This window comes from Ovis aries, chromosome 4, assembly GCF_016772045.2.
Source record: "Ovis aries strain OAR_USU_Benz2616 breed Rambouillet chromosome 4, ARS-UI_Ramb_v3.0, whole genome shotgun sequence".
Lineage (NCBI taxonomy): Eukaryota > Metazoa > Chordata > Mammalia > Artiodactyla > Bovidae > Ovis > Ovis aries.
Genome location: NC_056057.1, coordinates 78,268,280 through 78,286,742, shown reverse-complemented (window position 1 = coordinate 78,286,742; position 18,463 = coordinate 78,268,280). Strand labels below are relative to the sequence as shown.

Genomic DNA, 18,463 nt, shown 5'->3' with positions numbered 1-18,463 from the left:
GTCAAGGAAACTCCGACCCTCTGTGATCTCACCCTCACCCCAAGCAGAGGAGCCTCTGCAGTCCCCGGCCCTGCTGATCACTTGTGGGACCCTGAGGAGAGATTTCTTTTTGTGGTCCTGGCTGCAAAACTCTGTCTGTCAACTCTCAGACCTCAACACTAGGTGGATTTTAGGGTAGGCACATTGTACCTTGAGAAAAAATCAAAGAATGATGATACCCAGGCCTTTGGGGCAGAAACCTAGGCAGTAATTCTTCAAAGTGTGCGGGACCACAGCAGGATAGACAAATGGCGAATGACAAAGCCAGCTTCACGGCATACCCCGCCATGACCAGGGGCTTGATGTTTTGGGTTCATCATGCTGACACTCAGTCTTCCAGGCTTCTGGATGCTTCCTGGAAGGGTCCTGTGTCCTTGAGGCCCACCTGCCTGTCCCTCTAGTAGTAAGGACAGGAACTGCTCCAGGAGCCCCCTGTCCCACCTCGGTCCTCACCGCACAGAGGTGTGGCCTCACCTTCCTCTATAGACCATGCAACACCTTTAGACGTGGCCAGACTGGCCAGCTCAGATTTTGACCACATGGCGTCCGGGATTGGGGTTGGGGAGGGGACAGTTCTCTCTTATCCCTCCCCTTACACAGGGAGGATAGTGTTTCCCAAATTTCAGTCATCTCTGTACTACCTTTGGGATTCTGTACTCAAAGAGCTAGTTTATTTTGAAATATTGTTTGATATGTGAGGGTTTTTTTCTCTTCAAATACCTTAAAATGACTCAAGAGACATAAGTTTGAGCAGACTCCAGGAGACAGTGAAGGACAGGGAAGCCTGGTGTGCTGCACTCCATGGGGTCACACAGTCAGATATGACTTAGTGACTGAATTAACAACATCAAAATTGTAAAGTGCTTATTTTCAAATGCCTGAAAAACCAAGCCTCGCATTACACACCACTGTTCTGAGGGGACCCTTCTGTTAGGATCAAGCTTTGGTTCCACCCTGTGCCAGGCCTGGAGCTTCTTTTGAGCAAACTCTAGTCGGGTTTTATCCTCCCAGTCTCTTAAAGACACCCCCTTCATCCCCTGCCTCTTGGGCTGGTGCTTTTTAAGGGTTTTCCAAACTAAAGTTCAGGAGTATCTGGGGGGTTCTCACAGAGCCTCAAGGTTTCACTTCCCCAACCTTCAGGCTTCCCCAACCGCCTGGCCTGGGGTTTACATTAAACTAACGTGCGTAAAAAATGATATGGTTGTTCCAGTGAAACTTGAGACACTGAAACCTGAACTTGGTAAAATTTTCATGTCACAGATTAGTTTTCCCACGTAAAGATGTAAGGTTGTTCTTAGGTTGGGGATTGGCCTGTGGGTGGAGCTTGCCGGATCCTACTGCTGTGACCCTGAACTGCAATCATCTCTCTCCACTCTGACAGCTTGCAAAAGGACTTCCCACTCACTACCTCGTTTATTTCACGAGGCTGATGAGAGCACACCAAAACTCCTCTCCCCTCCTGAATCTGGCTGGACCTCTGGGTCTGCTGGCCCCTGCCTCTCCTCAGGCAGGGAGAGCGGCGGCCCTGTCTGGCCCCTGCCTCTCCTCAGGCAGGGAGAGCGGCGGCCCTGTCTGGCCCCTGCCTCTCCTCAGGCAGGGAGAGCGGCGGCCCTGTCTGGCCCCTGCCTCTCCTCAGGCAGGGAGAGCGGCGGCCCTGTCTGGCCCCTGCCTCTCCTCAGGCAGGGAGAGCGGCGGCCCTGTCTGGCCCCTGCCTCTCCTCAGGCAGGGAGAGCGGCGGCCCTGTCTGGCCCCTGCCTCTCCTCAGGCAGGGAGAGCGGCGGCCCTGTCTGGCCCCTGCCTCTCCTCAGGCAGGGAGAGCGGCGGCCCTGTCTGGCCCCTGCCTCTCCTCAGGCAGGGAGAGCGGCGGCCCTGTCTGGCCCCTGCCTCTCCTCAGGCAGGGAAAGCGGCGGCCCTGTCTGCCACTCCCCCCCGCGAAGGGTGTGGTCATCTGGGGCAGTGGCTAGCTAGCAGGTGGGTGAGAAAGGACAGCTGGGAGGGGCTCCTGGGGGCTGAGGGTTAACAGTTTCACTGGTTACTTAGGTCAATTTCAGGATGCCGCCCTCTAACCAGTCCCTTCAATGACCCCCACACTGGGTCCCCTTGCTGATGCCATTGACCTGTGTAGCAGGATTCCAGTTCCTATTTCTTAGCTCTCCTACATCGTTGTACCCATTTTAGGATTTGCTTTTACTTTCACCTTGTCTCAGAGCACACTAGTTTTGAGTTAGTTGCAGGGACTAAGTCCACCGAAGGGCGCTGGAGCCACCTGCATCCGCAAAGGCCACATGACCCAGCCTGAGAGCTGCTACCTCTCACTCTGTCTGTCTACCATGGAGGCTGTCAGGAGGGTTTCCCCTGGTATGCGGTTCTGAGGTGTGAGGCTTTCTGCCTCTGCCCCTTCAGGATGTAGCTGCAGTGACTCAGGGTGAAGGAATCTTTGGGTACTTTTCCATTCATGACATCAGTAACAAACTGAATGTAAATGTGGTTTACTTAATTCTTTCTGGCCCAATCAGCCTTCGCTTAACCTGCTGACATTCCTTGAAAAGATCACCAACAACAAGCTAAATAGGCTTCAACTATAAAAGTTTACCAGATGAAAAAGATCATGAGGATAGAGCAACTCATTATCATAAAATCATATCAATATCAATCATATCACATCAATCCACTCGCTGGGGTCTCAATACTTCGGTGTATAACCAAGACTGACCCACACTGGTATAGAGGACAAGAGCCAGAGAACCCTGTCAGGCCAGTGCAACCCCCTCTGGGATCCAAGGTACAGCTCCTGATGACAGGTCCTAATTCTCTATCAACCACTCTGCAGTCTCAAAAGCAACAAGAATGCGAGACACCTCAGGGGCTCCCTCAAACTTGGCTGAAACTCCTTCAGGAAGGGCAGGGCCCTCCTCTTTGTACCTAACACACAAAAAAGAGAAACAGAGGCTGGGCTGAGTTACAAACTTTAAACTGTTTTATTAAATATCACTTTTCATGCAGATGTCAGAGGGGCCTGGGTCCCAATGTATAGTGAAGATCCTTGTTCTGGAAGCAGACAATATGGCATCCAAACCTGGGGTCAGCGAAGGTCAGTCAGATGTGCACATGTCAGCTGGGCCAAGAACCAGAAACTCCTGACTCCTGGAAGGGGAACAAGTGAGGATTTAAGCTTCTTCAGAAAACTGTGGTACAAAGGCCTAAGTTCAAACTCCGCTGCACCTTCACCAGGTGCATCAATGCGGCCAAGCCACCACCTCAGTTCCCACTTCCTCATCTGTTAAAATAAGCTGGAAACAGCATGGAGGCCTGCTGTAAAAATAAAGTGATGTAAGGATATAGCCAGGGATTATTAAGTGGATGGTTTTGAACCTCTTGGCAGGGAGACCTACAGCAAATGAACAGAAATGATCTGCTAGGACAGACCTGGCATACTCACGACTGCAGATTCCCTGAATCATCTATCATCCATGGAAGGGATCACCTCTCAACTCTCTTCTAGCTCTCGCATCCTGGGATGTCTGCTGCTGAAGCTGGAGCAGGAACACAGTGCAGAGTCCGCTGGGTTGGGGGGCGGTGCCTGTCAGGACCTGATATACCCACAACCAAAGGCAGGTGACAAAGTAGCCTGTCAGTTACATGGATGCGGGTAGGAGTTGCTCATTAACCACAGCAACATCCAGAGCCTCAGTGCTCTCCAACTGGCCCCATTTCCCACAGGTGGCACAAGGGGAGCCGGAAGGCACCCGCACGTGGGCTCTCTGAGCACAGGAAAGCCAACTTTTACATCGGACAGCCCGCACACCTGCTCTCTGCCCTAGAGGCACTATGTCAACGTCCCAAGGCTGTCTGTTGCTTTAATATCTTTGAAAATAAAGTCAAGTGGCAGCCAGCATCTGACTCCGAGGATTGCAGAAACATGAGACTCACCGAGAAGTGCCTCTGACAGCAACTTCAGGAGACAGGCGTGTTCAACGCTTGCACTGAAGAGACGGATCCAAATTTGCTAGAAGCTTTGACCTTCAGGGGAGAAGGTGCGGTGTGATCCTACTGTCCAGGAGCACAGGAGCTGTGCTGCTCCTGCTATGACCACGCTGGCCACTCTTTCCATCCTGGCATTTCTGTGCCTGGACCCAACAGCCCTCACACCAATGACATTTCCCTCCAATCCAAACTTCTTACCCAATTCTGGATTTCATTCCTCCCTCCCTGTCTGGCATTTTGGAAAAGAGCAGACTGTAGGATTGGAGAGGCCGAACTTGCCATTTTCTGGCTAGGAAATCTGGGCACACAATTCTGGCCATGACTCCTTCATCTGCATTGGACCTAAAGCTATCTTATGGTGGTGCTCAGAGATTTAAATAGGGTAACAATTAAGTTGGGCACAAAACAGAGTTCAACCAACATTTGTGCCCTCCTAACCCATGAGGTCTTCCTTTACAATAAATGCGTACTGACCTCACCCTCTGTAAGCTCCATGGGCACCCAGCACTGTTGCAGAACTTAGCCTTTGGGTCTGTCTTGTTTACCAGCTAATAGTAACACCCTGTATGTCAGTCCCTCAGGGCAGGGCCTATCCCCATTCTTTCTTTCTACTCTATATTCCCTGCTACTGGTCTAACTCCACCTTTACCACTCCCTCTGAGCTTCATTTTCTTCTGTGAGAATTTTGTTTAAAAGATATAAAGTTTTTAAAGAGCCTGGAACACAGCTAACACCTAAAGTCCAAAACAATTTCTGCAAAGATATCAATGTTCTCTAATCTGCATGGTCCAATACAGTAGTCGATTGCCTAATGTGGCTACTGAGCACCTAAAATATAGCTAGTGTGAAGGAAAAACTGAGTTTTAAATGTAACCATATGTGTCGAGTGGTCACCACATCAAACAGTACAGGTCTGTGCCCTGCCCAGAATGCCAGATAGGGGAAGGGAACAAGCAACTGTCTGAAATTTCTATAACCTTGCTCTGGATGGAGCAGGGCAAGGCCTCAAACCGTTTCAAAATTTTCTTGCAAGCACTGTAGGAATGCACAGGGTCACTGCAGACCCAAGCACGCTGGAGGCTTGCAGCCCACATTCCTTCAAGTCCCTAAAGCTCTGGGCAGACAGCAGTACTTTCACTGAGCACCAGCCTGCACCAGAACCTGGAAGAGATCATGAGGTTGAATTAGGCCTACTTGGGTTTCCATGGACACAAATAAGACAGACAGTAGGGAAGGACAGACGAGGGACAACAATCTCTTCTGGCTCAGAGAGTGAGGGAAACGGCCCTGGGGGAGGCAACCTTATCAAGAAGCTGACAGAACAGGGTTAACTTAACTTCATTTCTTACGAGATGAAATCCTCACCATCGCATCATTATACAAAATAGCTCTGTCTTCCATATTCTCCTTTTTTTTTGTTTTTTGTTTTTTTACTATTCAGAGGATACTTAGGAACTGCAGACCCAAAACGGGGACCCATTTCTGGGAGAGGGGAGCTGGGCCGGGGTAGCGTCACTTACCATTGCATCTTCCAGGAGCTCTGCTGCGGAGGAGCCGAGGATCATCCACCTGGAGGGGGCACACGGTCAGCTAGAGGCAGGTCTCGTATCGCCTCCCTAGTTCTCATCCCTTGTGAGACCATACCCAAGACCCTATTCCTCCTGGAGCCGCCCGCCAAGCCCGCACGTATACTCCTAACAAGACTCGGAGAAGATCGGTAGAGTCCCCCTGCAAACGCGGGATCGAACCGCCAGGGCCGAGCACCCGGAATGCGCACCGGACCGACGGGGCCAAGCGCGGGACAACTTGAGGATAGTGCGCCAGCTCCCACTGGGTCCAGCGCCCGGCACGTCACACCCTAGCAGGGCCTCCAGCCTGCACGATCCTCACCTGTACTCAGCAGGTCGCAGGCACCACCTGGGACTCTCGATGGCAGTGGATGGTAACGACCAGGAGCAGCCTCACCACCGTAACCACACATGCCCGCAGCCGCGCACATTCTCTTTGCGTCATCACGCCGCCCGCCGGCAGCGGTACGTGCATCACGTGACCTGCGGTCCCGTGCGGCGCCATGAGATGACGTCACTAGAGCGCCGGGGCGAGGCGGGGCACGCTTTAGCTGCTCCTTTCAGCTGTCCTGAGAAGTGGATGGGAGGCCCGCCGCGTTACTGCTATCTCGGGGCGGGGACTGAGGGAGTGGGGAAGCGGGCATAGCAAAGGAACAGGAGTACCGGAGCCGGCGGAGAGAGGGGCGCGGGCAGGATGGTGCTGGCTGAAGGCCGCGCACAACTCAAGATTATGTTTCAAAGGGCTTGGGAACCCTCTTTCTGAAATATTGTCAAGGGACTGAAACTGATCTCCTTGTGTCTTGGAAGGTTAAGAGCCCACTTGTCGCCTGACTTCAAATTGCATAACCTGCCTAGGGTAACGGGTTATGTGCTTTTAGCTATATAGAAGAGTAGGATTTCTATGTTTGCATTTTTTTTTCGTTGTGATGCGCATCACATTCTGGTTTAATGCTTATCCGATAATAAAATTGTTTTCTTCTAACTTTGTGGAGAGGTTCTCTGAGTTGAGAAGAAATTTTGTTTTTGTGTGTGTGTATTTTTTGGCTGTACTGCGCAGCTTGTGGGATCCTAGTTCCACCAGGGACTGAACCCTGGCCCACCGCAGTGAAAGCACATGAGTCCTAACCACTGGACTGCTGGAGAATTCAGCAAGTATTTCTGCCACACAGGCTGAGAAAAACACATTGGAAGTTACTGAGACTAGCAAGGTCATGGCTTGTTGGAGATACAGTAAGTATTAATGGGATTTTAAGACTACATGAGATGGATGAGAACTACATATTCAAGTCTTAAACATCAGGCTAGGAAAGCAAGAACCTGCTTCCGTAAAGAAAAGCAAGCAATACTGGAAACTCATTTTATGTATGTGTGCTTGCTAAGTAGGTTCAGTCATGTCTGGCTTTTTGCGACCCCATGGATTGCAGCCCACGAGGGTCCTCTGTCCATGGGATTCTCCAAGCAAGAGTACTGGAGTGGGTTGCCATGCCCACCTCCAGGGGATCCTCCCAATGCAGGGTTCAAACCCGTGTCTCTTACAGCTCCTGCACTGGCAGGAGGGGTTGGGGGAGTTGGGGGTGGGAGGTGTATCTTTACTGCTAAAGCCACCTGGGAAGCCCATTTTTATGTCTCAGTTCAGTTCAGTTCAGTTCAGTCGCTCAGTTGTGTCTGACTCTTTGCGACCCCATGAATCACAGCACGCCAGGCCTCCTTGTCCATCACCAACTCCCAGAGTTCACTCAGAGTCACATCCATTGAGTCCGTGATGCCATCCAGCCATCTCATCCTCTGTCGTCCTCTTCTCCTGCCCCCAATCCCTCCCAGCATCAGAGTCTTTTCCAATGAGTCAACTCTTCACATGAGGTGGCCAAAGTACTGGAGTTTCAGCTTTAGCATCATTCCTTCCAAAGAAATCCCAAGGTTGATCTCCTTCAGAATGGACTGGTTGGATCTCCTTGCAGTCCAAGGGACTCTCAAGAGTCTTCTCCAACACCACAGTTCAAAAGCATCAATTCTTCGGTGCTCAGCCTTCTTCACAGTCCAACTCTCACATCCATACATGACCACAGGAAAACCATAGCCTTGACTAGACGGACCTTAGTCGGCAAAGTAATGTCTCTGCTTTTCAATATACTATATAGGTTGGTCATAACTTTTCTTCCAAGGAGTAAGCGTCTTTTAATTTCATGGCTGCAATCACCATCTACAGTGATCTTGGAGCCCCCCAAAAATAAAGTCTAACACTGTTTCCACTGTTTCCCCATCTATTTCCCATGAAGTGATGGGACCGGATGCCATGATCTTCATTTTCTGAATGTTGAGCTTTAGGCCAACTTTTTCACTCTCCACTTTGATCAAGAGGCTTTTTAGTTCCTCTTCACTTCCTGCCATAAGGGTGGTGTGCTGGGGTCCAGCCCCGGTGGATCCAGGGTAATTTGAAGGTGGGGACGGAGTCCGCGTCCTGGAAAAAACTTATTTAATTACAGATATAGAGGGAGATTAGAAACAGATAGTGTAGTAGGAGAATTAGTGGAGAAAAGAGGCTGAATAACTGATTTACATGGAATACCAATCACCACCTACGTAGGCCACAGGCGTCTTTCCATTCTCCCAAAGGAGAGGAAGCACTGAGGCCTCCCCGGTCCGATCTCAGAAGCCCAGGCAGAATTAGCAGGCTTGGTGAGTACCCACATTTCAGATGGGAATTCAGCCAGGGAAACAGGGAGCGAGAAAGAAATGACACGGGGGAATCAGTCTTTCCAGAAACTGATCTGATTTCTTTATTTTTCAGGTTTGTTTATATTATCTTTTTGTTATACATAGGGATGAATACAGAGTCATGCAGGGGTCAGCAGACCTGACCCTTGTCACAATCAGGTGCTTCATATAAAATTATACAAAGGTCTTATGAGTTTCATCATCTTCTGGCCATGAGGTCTGCTGACATTTTATGGCCCTTTCTGATACCGGTCAGTTAACCAGAAAACTTATTTTTCCAGGGGTGATTTTTTTCTTAAATCAGGCGCCACCCTCCAAATAAAGTTGCATTCCTATAGGGTGAGGGTGTAGTGGGTTACAATCAAGAAAGGAATTTACTTAACCTAAGGTTTAACATGATTAATCTTAAAGGTTAATACTTATTTCTCCTATATGCTAGTTGTATTCATTATAAGGGCAGGAATATGGAGATTTAGCAGCAAATATTGGCTCAACAAATGTAAACCCTTCACCAATGTTTCCCTTAAGATCTATTTTGTCTTAAGATAGTGATAAAGTTACATTTTTACATAGCATAGTGATTTATAACAAAGTACAGTGATCTATAACAAAAGAGAAGATTAACTCAAAAAGTCTAGTATTGCTAACATCAAAAAACTACTGTATTTCCTTTTCTATATTCCAAATACATTGATTAATATATTCCCAGGTGCCTAAGGATATGGAGGCCTGATGGCAATCATTGACTCATCAATGAAAAAAGCCCTATGCTAATACTCCAAACTCTCTGTGCTGTTTATGGTTGAGAGGTTGTCACACAAGCTAGTCTGTCAGCAGAGAGGTTTGACCTGAGACATCCTTGTCACACCCAGGGCAGGGAATTAGCAGTAATTATTGACACGACAAATGAAAAAACCCTTCACCAATATAATTGATTCACTAAGCAACCCACTATACTATACTAATGATCTTCTAACTTCTCAAAAGAGTCTGTATTTAGAAAGTTTTAAAACATCCGATGCCTCTCACAGTTGGGAGCTGTAAACAATCACATGTGGCCGGACAAGCCTGATCAGGCAGCCAGAGAAGCTTCAGAGTTCCTAAGTTGAAACACTCTGGTCACGCCCAGGAATTTTTATTAACTTGGAGCTGCAAGTTAACTTCTCTGAGAGAAATGGTTACAGGGGAGAGCTCCCCGTAAAGTACTCTGGTTTTGGGGGTAGATGCTCGGGAACAGAGGGTTTCCTGAGGCTTGATCACGCCTTTGCGTATGCCAAGCTTCCTTGCTCATGACCTTTGTCATGGGCGGAGTTCCTCACGCTGGCCCCCAACAGTGGTGTCATCTGCCTATCTGAGGTTATTGATATTTCTCCCAGCAATCTTGATTCCAGCTTGTGTTTCTTCCAGTCCAGCGTTTCTCATGATGTACTCTGCATATAAGTTAAATAAGCAGGGTGACAATATACAGCCTTGACGTACTCCTTTTCCTATTTGGAACCAGTCTGTTCCATGTCCAGTTCTAACTGTTGCTTCCTGACCTGCATACAGATTTCTCAAGAGGCAGGTCAGGTTGTCTGGTATTCCCATTTCTTTCAAAATTTTCCACAGTTTATTGTGATCCACACAGTCAAAGGCTTTGGCATAATCAATAAAGCAGAAATAGATGTTTTTCCGGAACTCTTTTGCTTTTTCCATGATCCAGCGGATGTTGGCAGTTTGATCTCTGGTTCTTCTGCGTTTTCTAAAACCAGCTTGAACATCAGGAAGTTCATGGTTCACGTATTCCTGAAGCCTGGCTTGGAGAATCTTGACCATTACTTTACTAGCATGTGAGATGAGTGCAATTGTGTGGTAGTTTGAGCATTCTTTGGCATTGCCTGTGTTTGGAATTGGAATGAAAACTGACCTTTTCCAGTCCTGTGGCCACTGCTGAGTTTTCCAAATTTGCTGGCATACTGAGTGCAGCACTTTCACAGCATCATCTTTCAGGATTTGAAACAGCTCAACTGGAATTCCATCACCTCCACTAGCTTTGTTCGTAGCGAAGCCCACTTGACTTCACATTCCAGGATGTCTGGCTTTAGATTAGCGATCACACCATCATGATTATCTGGGGCGTGAAGATCTTTTTTTGTACAGTTCTTCTGTGTATTCTTGCCACCTCTTCTTAATATCTTCTGCTTCTGTTAGGTCCAGACCATTTCTGTCCTTTATCAAGCCCATCTTTGCATGAAATGTTCCCTTGGTATCTAATTTTCTTGAAGAGATCTCTAGTCTTTCCCATTTAGTTGTTTTCCTCTATTTCTTTGCATTGATTGCTGAAGAAGGCTTTCTTATCTCTTCTTGCTATTCTCTGGAACTCTGCATTCAGATGCTTATATCTTTCCTTTTTTCCTTTGCTTTTCGCCTCTCTTCTTTTCACAGCTATTTGTAAGGCCTCCCCAGACAGCCATTTTGCTTTTTTGCATTTCTTTTCCATGGGGATGGTCTTGATCCCTGTCTCCTATACAATGTCACGAACCTCATTCCATAGTTCATCAGGCACTCTATCTATCAGATCTGAGAACCCCATGAACAGTATGAAAAGGCAAAATGATAGGATACTGAAAGAGGAACTCCCCAGGTCAGTAGGTGCCCAATATGCTACTGGAGATCAGTGGAGAAATAACTCCAGAAAGAGTGAAAGGATGGAACTAAAGCAAAAACAATACCCAGCTGTGGATGTGACTGGTGATAGAAGCAAGATCCAATGTTGTAAAGAGCAATATTGCATAGGAACCTGGAATGTCAGGTCCATGAATCAAGGCAAGTTGGAAGTGGTCAAACAAGAGATGGCAAAGGTGAACATCGACATTCTAGGAATCAGAGAACTAAAATGTACTGGAATGGGTGAATTTAACTCAGATGACCTTTATATCTACTACTGAGGGCAGGAATCCCTCAGAAGAAATGGAGTAGCCATCATGGTCAACAAAAGAGTCTGAAATGCAGTACTTGGATGCAGTCTCAAAAACGACAGAATGATCTCTGTTCGTTTCCAAGGCAAACCACTCAATATCACAGTCATCCAAGTCTATGCCCCAACCAGTAATGCTGAAGAAGCTGAAGTTGAACGGTTTTATGAAGACCAACAAGACCTTTTAGAACTAACACACAAAAAGATGTCCTTTGCATTATAGGGGACTGGAATGCAAAAGTAGGAAGTCAAGAAACACCTGAAGTAACAGGCAAATTTGGCCTTGGAATGCAGAATGAAGCAGGCAAAGACTAATAGAGTTTTGCCAAGAAAATGCACTGGTCATAGCAAACACCCTCTTCCAATAACACAAGAGAAGACTCTACACATGGACATCACCAGATGGTCAACACCGAAATCAGATTGATTATATTCTTTGCAGCCAAAGATGGAGAAGCTGTATACAGTCAACAAAAACAAGACCAGAAGCTGACTGTGGCTCAGATCATGAACTCCTTATTACCAAATTCAGACTCAAATTGAAGAAAGTAGGGAAAACCGCTAGATCATTCAGGTATGACTTAAACTTTTATGTCTAGTTCTTAGTAAATATATTCAGTTTGACTTGGAGAATTTTGAACATTACTTTGCTAGCATGTGAGATGAGTGCAATTGTCGGGTAGTTGAGCATTCTTTGGCATTGCCTTTCTTTGGAATTGGAATGAAAACTGACCTTTTCCAGTCCTGTGGCCACTGCTGGGTTTTCCAAATTTGCTGACATATTGAGTGCAGCACTTTCACAGCATCATCTTTTAGGATTTGAAATAGCTCAATTGGAATTCCATTACCTCCACTAGCTTTGTTTATAGTGATGCTTCCTAAGGCCCACTTGACTTCACATTCCAGGATGTCTGGCTCTAAGTGAGCGATCACACCATCGTGATTATCTGGGTCATGAGATCTTTTTTGTATAGTTCTTCTGTGTATTCTTGCCACTTCTTAGTATCTTCTGCTTCTGTTAAGTCCATAACATTTCTCCTTTGTTGTTCATCCATGTTTGCATGAAATTTTACGTTGGTATCTCTAATTTTCTTGAAGAGATCTCTAGTCTTTCTTTTCCTCTATTTCTTTGCATTGGTCGCTGAGGAAGTCTTTTTTTATCTCTCCTTGCTATTCTTTGGAACTCTGCATTCAAATAGGTATATATTTCCTTTTGTCTTTTGCCTTTAGCTTCTATTCTCAGCTATTTGTAAGGCATCCTCAGACAACCATTTTGCCTTTTTGCATTACTTTTTCTTGGGGATGGTCTTGATCACTGCCTCCTGTACAATGTCACAAACCTCCGTCCATAGTTCTTCAGGCACTTTGTCTATCAGATCTAATCCTTTGAATCTATTTGTCACATCCACTGTACAATCATAAGGGATTTGATTTAGGTCATACCTGAATGGTCTAGTGGTTTTCCCCACTTTCTTCAATTTAAGTCTGGATTTGGCAATAAAGAGTTCATGATCTGAGCCACAGTCAGCTCCCAGTCTTGAGCAAATGCTCAAAACTCTCCAAGCCAGGCTTCAACAGTATGTGAACCGTGAACTTCCAGATGTTCAAGCTGGATTTAGAAAAGGTAAAGGAACCAGAGATCAAATTGCCAACATCTGTTGGATCATCAAAAAAGCAAGAGAGTTCCAGAAAGATATCTACTTCTGCTTTATTGATGACACCAAAGCCTTTGACTGTGTGGATCACAAGAAACTGGAAAATTCTTAAAGAGATGGGAATTACAGACCACCTTACCTGCCTCGTGAAAAATCTATATGCAGGTCAAGAAGCAACAGTCAGAAGTGGACATGGAAAACAGACTGGTTCCAAATAGGAAAAGGAGCACATCAAGGCTATATATTGTCACCCTGCTTATTTAACTTGTATGCAGAGTACATCATGAGAAAGGCCAGGCTGGATGAAGCACAAGCTAGAATCAAGATTGCCAGAAGGAATATCAATAACCTCAGATTCACAGATGACACCACCCTTATGGCAGAAAATGAAGAACTAAAGAGCCTCTTGATGAAAGTGAAAGAGGAGAGTGAAAAAGCTGGCTTGAAATTCAACATTCAGAAAACTAAGATCATGGCATCCGGTCCCATCACTTCATGGCAAATAAGATGGAGAAACAATGGAAACAGTGAGAGACTAATTTTTGGGGGCTGCAGAATCATTGCAGATGGTGACTGCGGCCATGAAATTTAATGATGCTTGCTACCTGGGAAAAAAGCTATGACCAACCTAGACAGCATACTAAAGAGCAGAGACATCATTTTGCCAACAAAGGTCCATCTAGTAAAAGCTATGGTTTTTCCAGTAGTCATGTATGGATGTGAGAGTTGGACTATAAAGAAAGCTGAGTGCCAAAAAGCTGGTGCTTTTGAAGTGTGGTGTTGGAGAAGACTCTTGAGAGTCCCTTGGACTGCAAGGAGATCAAACCAGTCCATCCTAAAGGAAAACAGTCCCAAATATTAATTGGAAGGACTGATGCTGAAACTGAAATGCCAATATTTTGGCCACCTGATGTGAAGAACTGACTCATTGGTAAAGACTGTGATGCTGGGAAAGACTGAAGGCAGGAGGAGAATGGGATGGCAGAGAATGAGGTGACTGGATGACCAATTGGATGGACATGAGTTTGAGTAAGCTCTGGGAGTTGGTGATGGGCAGGGAAGCCTGGCATGCTGCAGTCCGTGGGGTCATGAAGAGTCAGACACGACTAAGCAAGTAAACTGAACTGATGATGTTCAGTTTATAGTATTCAAATCTCATTATCTTGTTAAATGTCATGTGACAGAGTAGGAACAGTCTGCTAATATGGAAATAAGTGTGAAAAATGTGTAAGTGTTAGTTGCTCAGTCAGGTCTGATTCTGCGACCCCATGGACTGTAGCCTGCTTGGCTCCTCTGTCTGTGGAATCCTCTGGGCAAGAATACTGCAGTTTGTAGCCATTCCCTTCTCCAGGGGATATTCCCAACCCAGGTAAGATCCAGGTCTCCTGCACTGCAGGCAGATTCTTTACTGTCTGAGCCACCAGGGAAGCCCCAACATGGAAATTAACCTAGAGAAGTTAAATGGCTTGCTGAAGATCTCACAGAAGGTTGGGGCTTGATACAGGTTTTTTAAGCTCAGAATTTACTGCTCTCTCCATTCTGTCACTCTGCCATGAGATAATCAAAGAGAACCAGGAAAGTAAATGGTTATGAAGGGTCAGAGTATGTATGTGAGGGTGTGTGTGTGTGTGTGACCAAAAATGGTGGACTTGCCAAGGACTGAAAGAAATTTTTTTTTTCTGAAATGATAACCAACAAAAGTCACTAGAAAGGGCAAGATGCTCCAAGTAATAAAAAATGATACCAAAACATTAAAAACCACATAATCAAAGCTCAGCTGCCTTATACGAGGAGGCTGCATGAGGCTGGCACAAAGAGAGACAGACCTATCAGCAGTATCTTAACTACTTCAAATATTGAAAAGAACTTCTAAAACCACATCTCCAGACTTTCTCAATGGTCCAGTGGTTAAGAATCTGCTTGCCAATTCAGGAGACACAAGTTCGATCCCTGGTCCTGGAAGATTCCACATGCTGTGGGGCAACTAAACCTGAGCTGCACAGTTACTGAGCACACACACGAGGGCCCATGAGCCTCAACTACTGAAGTCCTTGTGTCCTAGAGCCTGTGTTCCACAACAAGAGAAGCCACCACAGTGAGCAGCCCAATTGCTGCAACTAGAGAGTAGGCCACACTCATGGCAACTAGAGAATGTTGGCACACAGCAACTAAGACCCAGCACATCCAAAAACAAATAAAACCACGTTTCCAAAGAGTAACTTCTTTATTCTTCCAAATCAATTGGGATGTATGCCTGGAAATAAAGTTAGTGATTTGGCTCTGAAAGAATATATAGAGAGTAACAACAACCTGGAAACGTCAGTGGTGGTCCACTGGTCGACTCCAAGCTTCCACTGCAGGAGGCCTGGGTTTGATCCCTGCTCAGGGAACTAAACCCCACATGCTGCAACTAAGACCTGGCACAGCCAAACTAACAACCCTGATAAACAATAAGGAATCTGTTTTCCTGAGTTTTGTGAACCATTCTAACATATTATTTGCATTCAAGGAGGGGATCCTGGGAACCTCCAATTTATAGCTGGTTGGTCAGAAGTACAAGCAACAATATGGACTTTTAATTGTCATCTGAAGTGGGATGCAGGGCAGTCTTGTGGAACTGAGCCCTTTACCAGTGAGATCCAATGGTCTCTACAGGTCGCTGTATCAGAATTGATTTAAATATAGGACAGATAGCTAGCGTCAAAAAATTGCTTGGGGTGGAAAAAAAGCCCTCACATCTGGTGTCAGAAGTGTGAGTATGGTAGTGTGAAAAAAGCAAGGGATAAATATAGGAATTGAGTGAGTTTTTCCTAACACTAGGTTAAGGGAAGTTTTAGTAGGGTTATTTACATTACAGCATGATGAGTATGCAAAGGTACATTAGTGGAAGATCTAAAATATCAGGCCTCTTTTCAGTGAATGGCGGGGAAATAACCACTGAATGCATTGCATTATTTGTGTCTGTGAATGTGGGAAGCTAAATTATTGCAGGAGGGAGATTGAAAAGTCATTTCCCACACTTCGGCTTTATGTGCCAAAGGGACTGGAATGCCTAATGCCTAATCCCTAATGCCTTCAGGGAGTACTAGAGACCACTCATTTCTTTGGTATCTTTATCAAATAGGGTTCAATCAGGAGATAGAAACAGTGTAGGAAACATTTACTATAAAGAATTATTAAGTATAACAGAAAATTAGGGTAACAAGGGAATCAGTATTAAAGATGAAGAGAACTCTGAATACAAGAATAGTAGATATAAGGAGCAACTACTGTACTGAAGGTTACTACAGGGAACACAGGATCTTCCTCCCCCTGGGGCTGAGATCCAGACTTTGTTGGAAATAGCATAACTACAGCTCACCGAATGGCAGAGAGGTACTGGCAAAGCTTGCTGAAGTCTACCCTCTACTGCAGCGACCCCTAACCTTTTGGCACAGCACCAAGGACCAGTTTCGTGGAAGGCAATTTTCCACGGGCGTGGTAGCTGGGATGGTTCCGGCGGTACTGTGAGCAATGGGGAGCCATGGGGAAGGCATATGAAGCTTGGCTTGCTGGCCCGCTGCTCACCTCCTGATGTGTGGTGGCTTTGTTGCTAATAGGCCTCCCAGAGGATTGGGGACCCCTGCTCTAGAGTGCAGGGAAAACTGCTCATGGAGGGGGTCTTGCTGACCACTCCGGATAGAAAACTTCTCAAGATGAGTGCTGGAGGAATCTGCCGGCTGCTGGGTGTTGCTGGCAGGCCCCCACTGCAGTGTCAAGCGCTTGGGAGAACCCGGAGTTGGAGAAACTACCCCTGATGTAGGAAGGTGTGTGCCTCAGAGGCTTCTTTAGGCATGTGCCTGCCAAGAAAACTCACTGAATCTAGGTAACAAAGCCCCTTCCCTCCCACACTGCCTCCAAGCAGTTTGTCCTGGCAAAGCTCCACACTGGGTTACTTGGCAAAGGACTAACGCTCAAAAGGCCCAGCTCCATCCCGCGATGGGAACTGAGAGTGAATGTGAAGCTGAGAGATAATCTACTGACCGCTGCCACAGAGGCAATACTCTTAAAAAAGATCAGTTGAGGCAAATAGCGGTTTGCTGTGGGTTTACACTCTACCTGTGCTGCAAGATTCTTACTGGCAGCCTAGTCGTGGCAAAAGAGCGGGCCTGCTGCAGCTAACTCCGATTTGCAGTGTACTTTTGGGCAAACCAATCGGTCCGGATCTCATTGTAAGATTGCTATTACTTCTAGGTGGCTGGTTAAAGTTCGAAGTTTTATTCTGTAGGGTCCGGACGTGTTCTGTTGCATTGAAACTTCCCTGACAGGTTTGTATAGGAAGTCTGTAACATAGGAAGTCTTCCCAGTGCCTGCAGGAATGGAAAGTAAGGGGAGAAAAGAAAAGGGCGTAGTCCTGCGCCCCTTCCCCAGGCTCGGCTCCACTTTGGCTTCCCGCCTTCACCTTTCCGCAAGCCCGGTCCTTCTCTCCCCTCCGGCCTCTCCCACCCGCAGCCCCGCCGCCCTCTCCGCCGGTCCTGCCCCTTTCTTCAGCTCCGCCTTCCTCTCCCACAGGCCCCCACCCAGAGCCCCACGCCCAACCTTCTTCCCGTCGTTTACCTTCCCCACAGGTCCCACCCGTCCCGCCGGCCCCGCCCCCCGTTTCCTGTCGGCCCGAGCTCCCTCTCCCTGAGCGCGAGGCAGGCTGGGAAGTTGGCTGCCGTAAAGATGGCGGCAGACTTGAAAAGCTGGAGGCGCTCCTGTAGCTCTGGTGGGCAGGAGGACGGGCTGAAGGCGGGGCAGGCGCGCTCTGGCCCTCCCTGACGGGCGTGAGGGGTGGTGCGTAGGGGCGCGACAGACGCGCTCCCGCGGTCCTGAAGGGCCGAGGAAGGCAGGCTCATTCTCGGCGGCTCTGAAGGGTTGGAGGCGGGGCGTGTGGGCCGAAGGGGCGTGCGCACACGGGGCGGGGCGTATTCGCGGGGGCGGGGCCGCGCCCTCGGCCCGGAAGTGCGGGGTGTGGGGTGCAGGGCGCGGACGGCCCCTGGCGGCCACGGGCGGAGACTGCGGCCGGGCGAGCGGCGCAGGACCGGCGGTGGCCGCGGGGCCAGGGCGAGCATGTAGCGGCAGCGGGCGGCGCGGCGCTCCCGGGACGGGCCAGGCCGCGGGGGCCGCTCGTGGAGACATGGAGGAAGAGGGCAAGAAGGGCAAGAAGGTGAGCCTGCAGAGCGCGTCCGCCCGAAGGCTGAGCCGAGGGCGTGCTGGACCCCAGACCTAGGCAGGCGGAAGGTGGAGGGGCTGGGGCTGGGCGAGGAAGGGCTCGGGGGACATGGGAGGGTCCCTCGGGACTGCCCGTCGGTCGGCCGGTACGGGGCGTGGGAAAGTCTGGCTTGGGAGGTCCGTGTAGGGGAGTTCTGATTTAGGCGGTTCGGTGTGGGGAGGTCTAGGACGGGAGTCCGGCGTGGGGAGGCCCGGCACGGGGAAGTCCGAGGTGGGAGTCCGGCGTGGGGAGGCCCCAGGTTGGAAGTCCGGCGTTGGGAGGCCGGGAGGCTCACTCTGTTGGAGGTGAGCGT

At 48.1% G+C, this 18,463-nt stretch overlaps 1 protein-coding gene, 1 long non-coding RNA gene and 1 other non-coding gene across 25 annotated transcripts in view; 1 reads left to right on the top strand and 2 right to left on the bottom strand.

Moving 5' to 3' along the window:
* Positions 1 to 2,994: 2,994 nt before the first annotated feature.
* On the bottom strand, positions 2,995 to 6,029 carry LOC114114532 (uncharacterized). The gene is made up of 5 exons (XR_003589187.2): positions 5,914 to 6,029; positions 5,544 to 5,592; positions 3,970 to 4,059; positions 3,466 to 3,629; positions 2,995 to 3,183 (listed from the first exon to the last, which is right to left on the bottom strand). It is a non-coding gene; the product is annotated as an uncharacterized LOC114114532 (long non-coding RNA).
* Positions 4,979 to 5,110, bottom strand: LOC114114650 (small nucleolar RNA SNORA9). Its single transcript, XR_003589270.1, has one exon. It is a non-coding gene; the product is annotated as a small nucleolar RNA SNORA9 (small nucleolar RNA).
* An 11,566-nt stretch (positions 6,030 to 17,595) lies between the features above and the next one.
* CCM2 (CCM2 scaffold protein) overlaps positions 17,596 to 18,463 on the top strand; it is a 52,363-nt gene continuing 51,495 nt past the window's right edge. For 19 of the 23 annotated variants that reach the window (XM_027968702.3, XM_027968699.3, XM_027968700.3 and 16 more), the window contains exon 1: positions 17,924 to 18,105. In XM_027968702.3, coding sequence (XP_027824503.1) covers positions 18,076 to 18,105 — 30 coding nt within the window. In that variant the 5' untranslated portion in view covers positions 17,924 to 18,075. Of the gene's footprint in view, positions 17,665 to 17,923; positions 18,106 to 18,463 lie in introns of those variants that run through there. The other 4 variants (XM_060415074.1, XM_060415073.1, XM_060415070.1 and 1 more) reach the window with 1 other exon arrangement.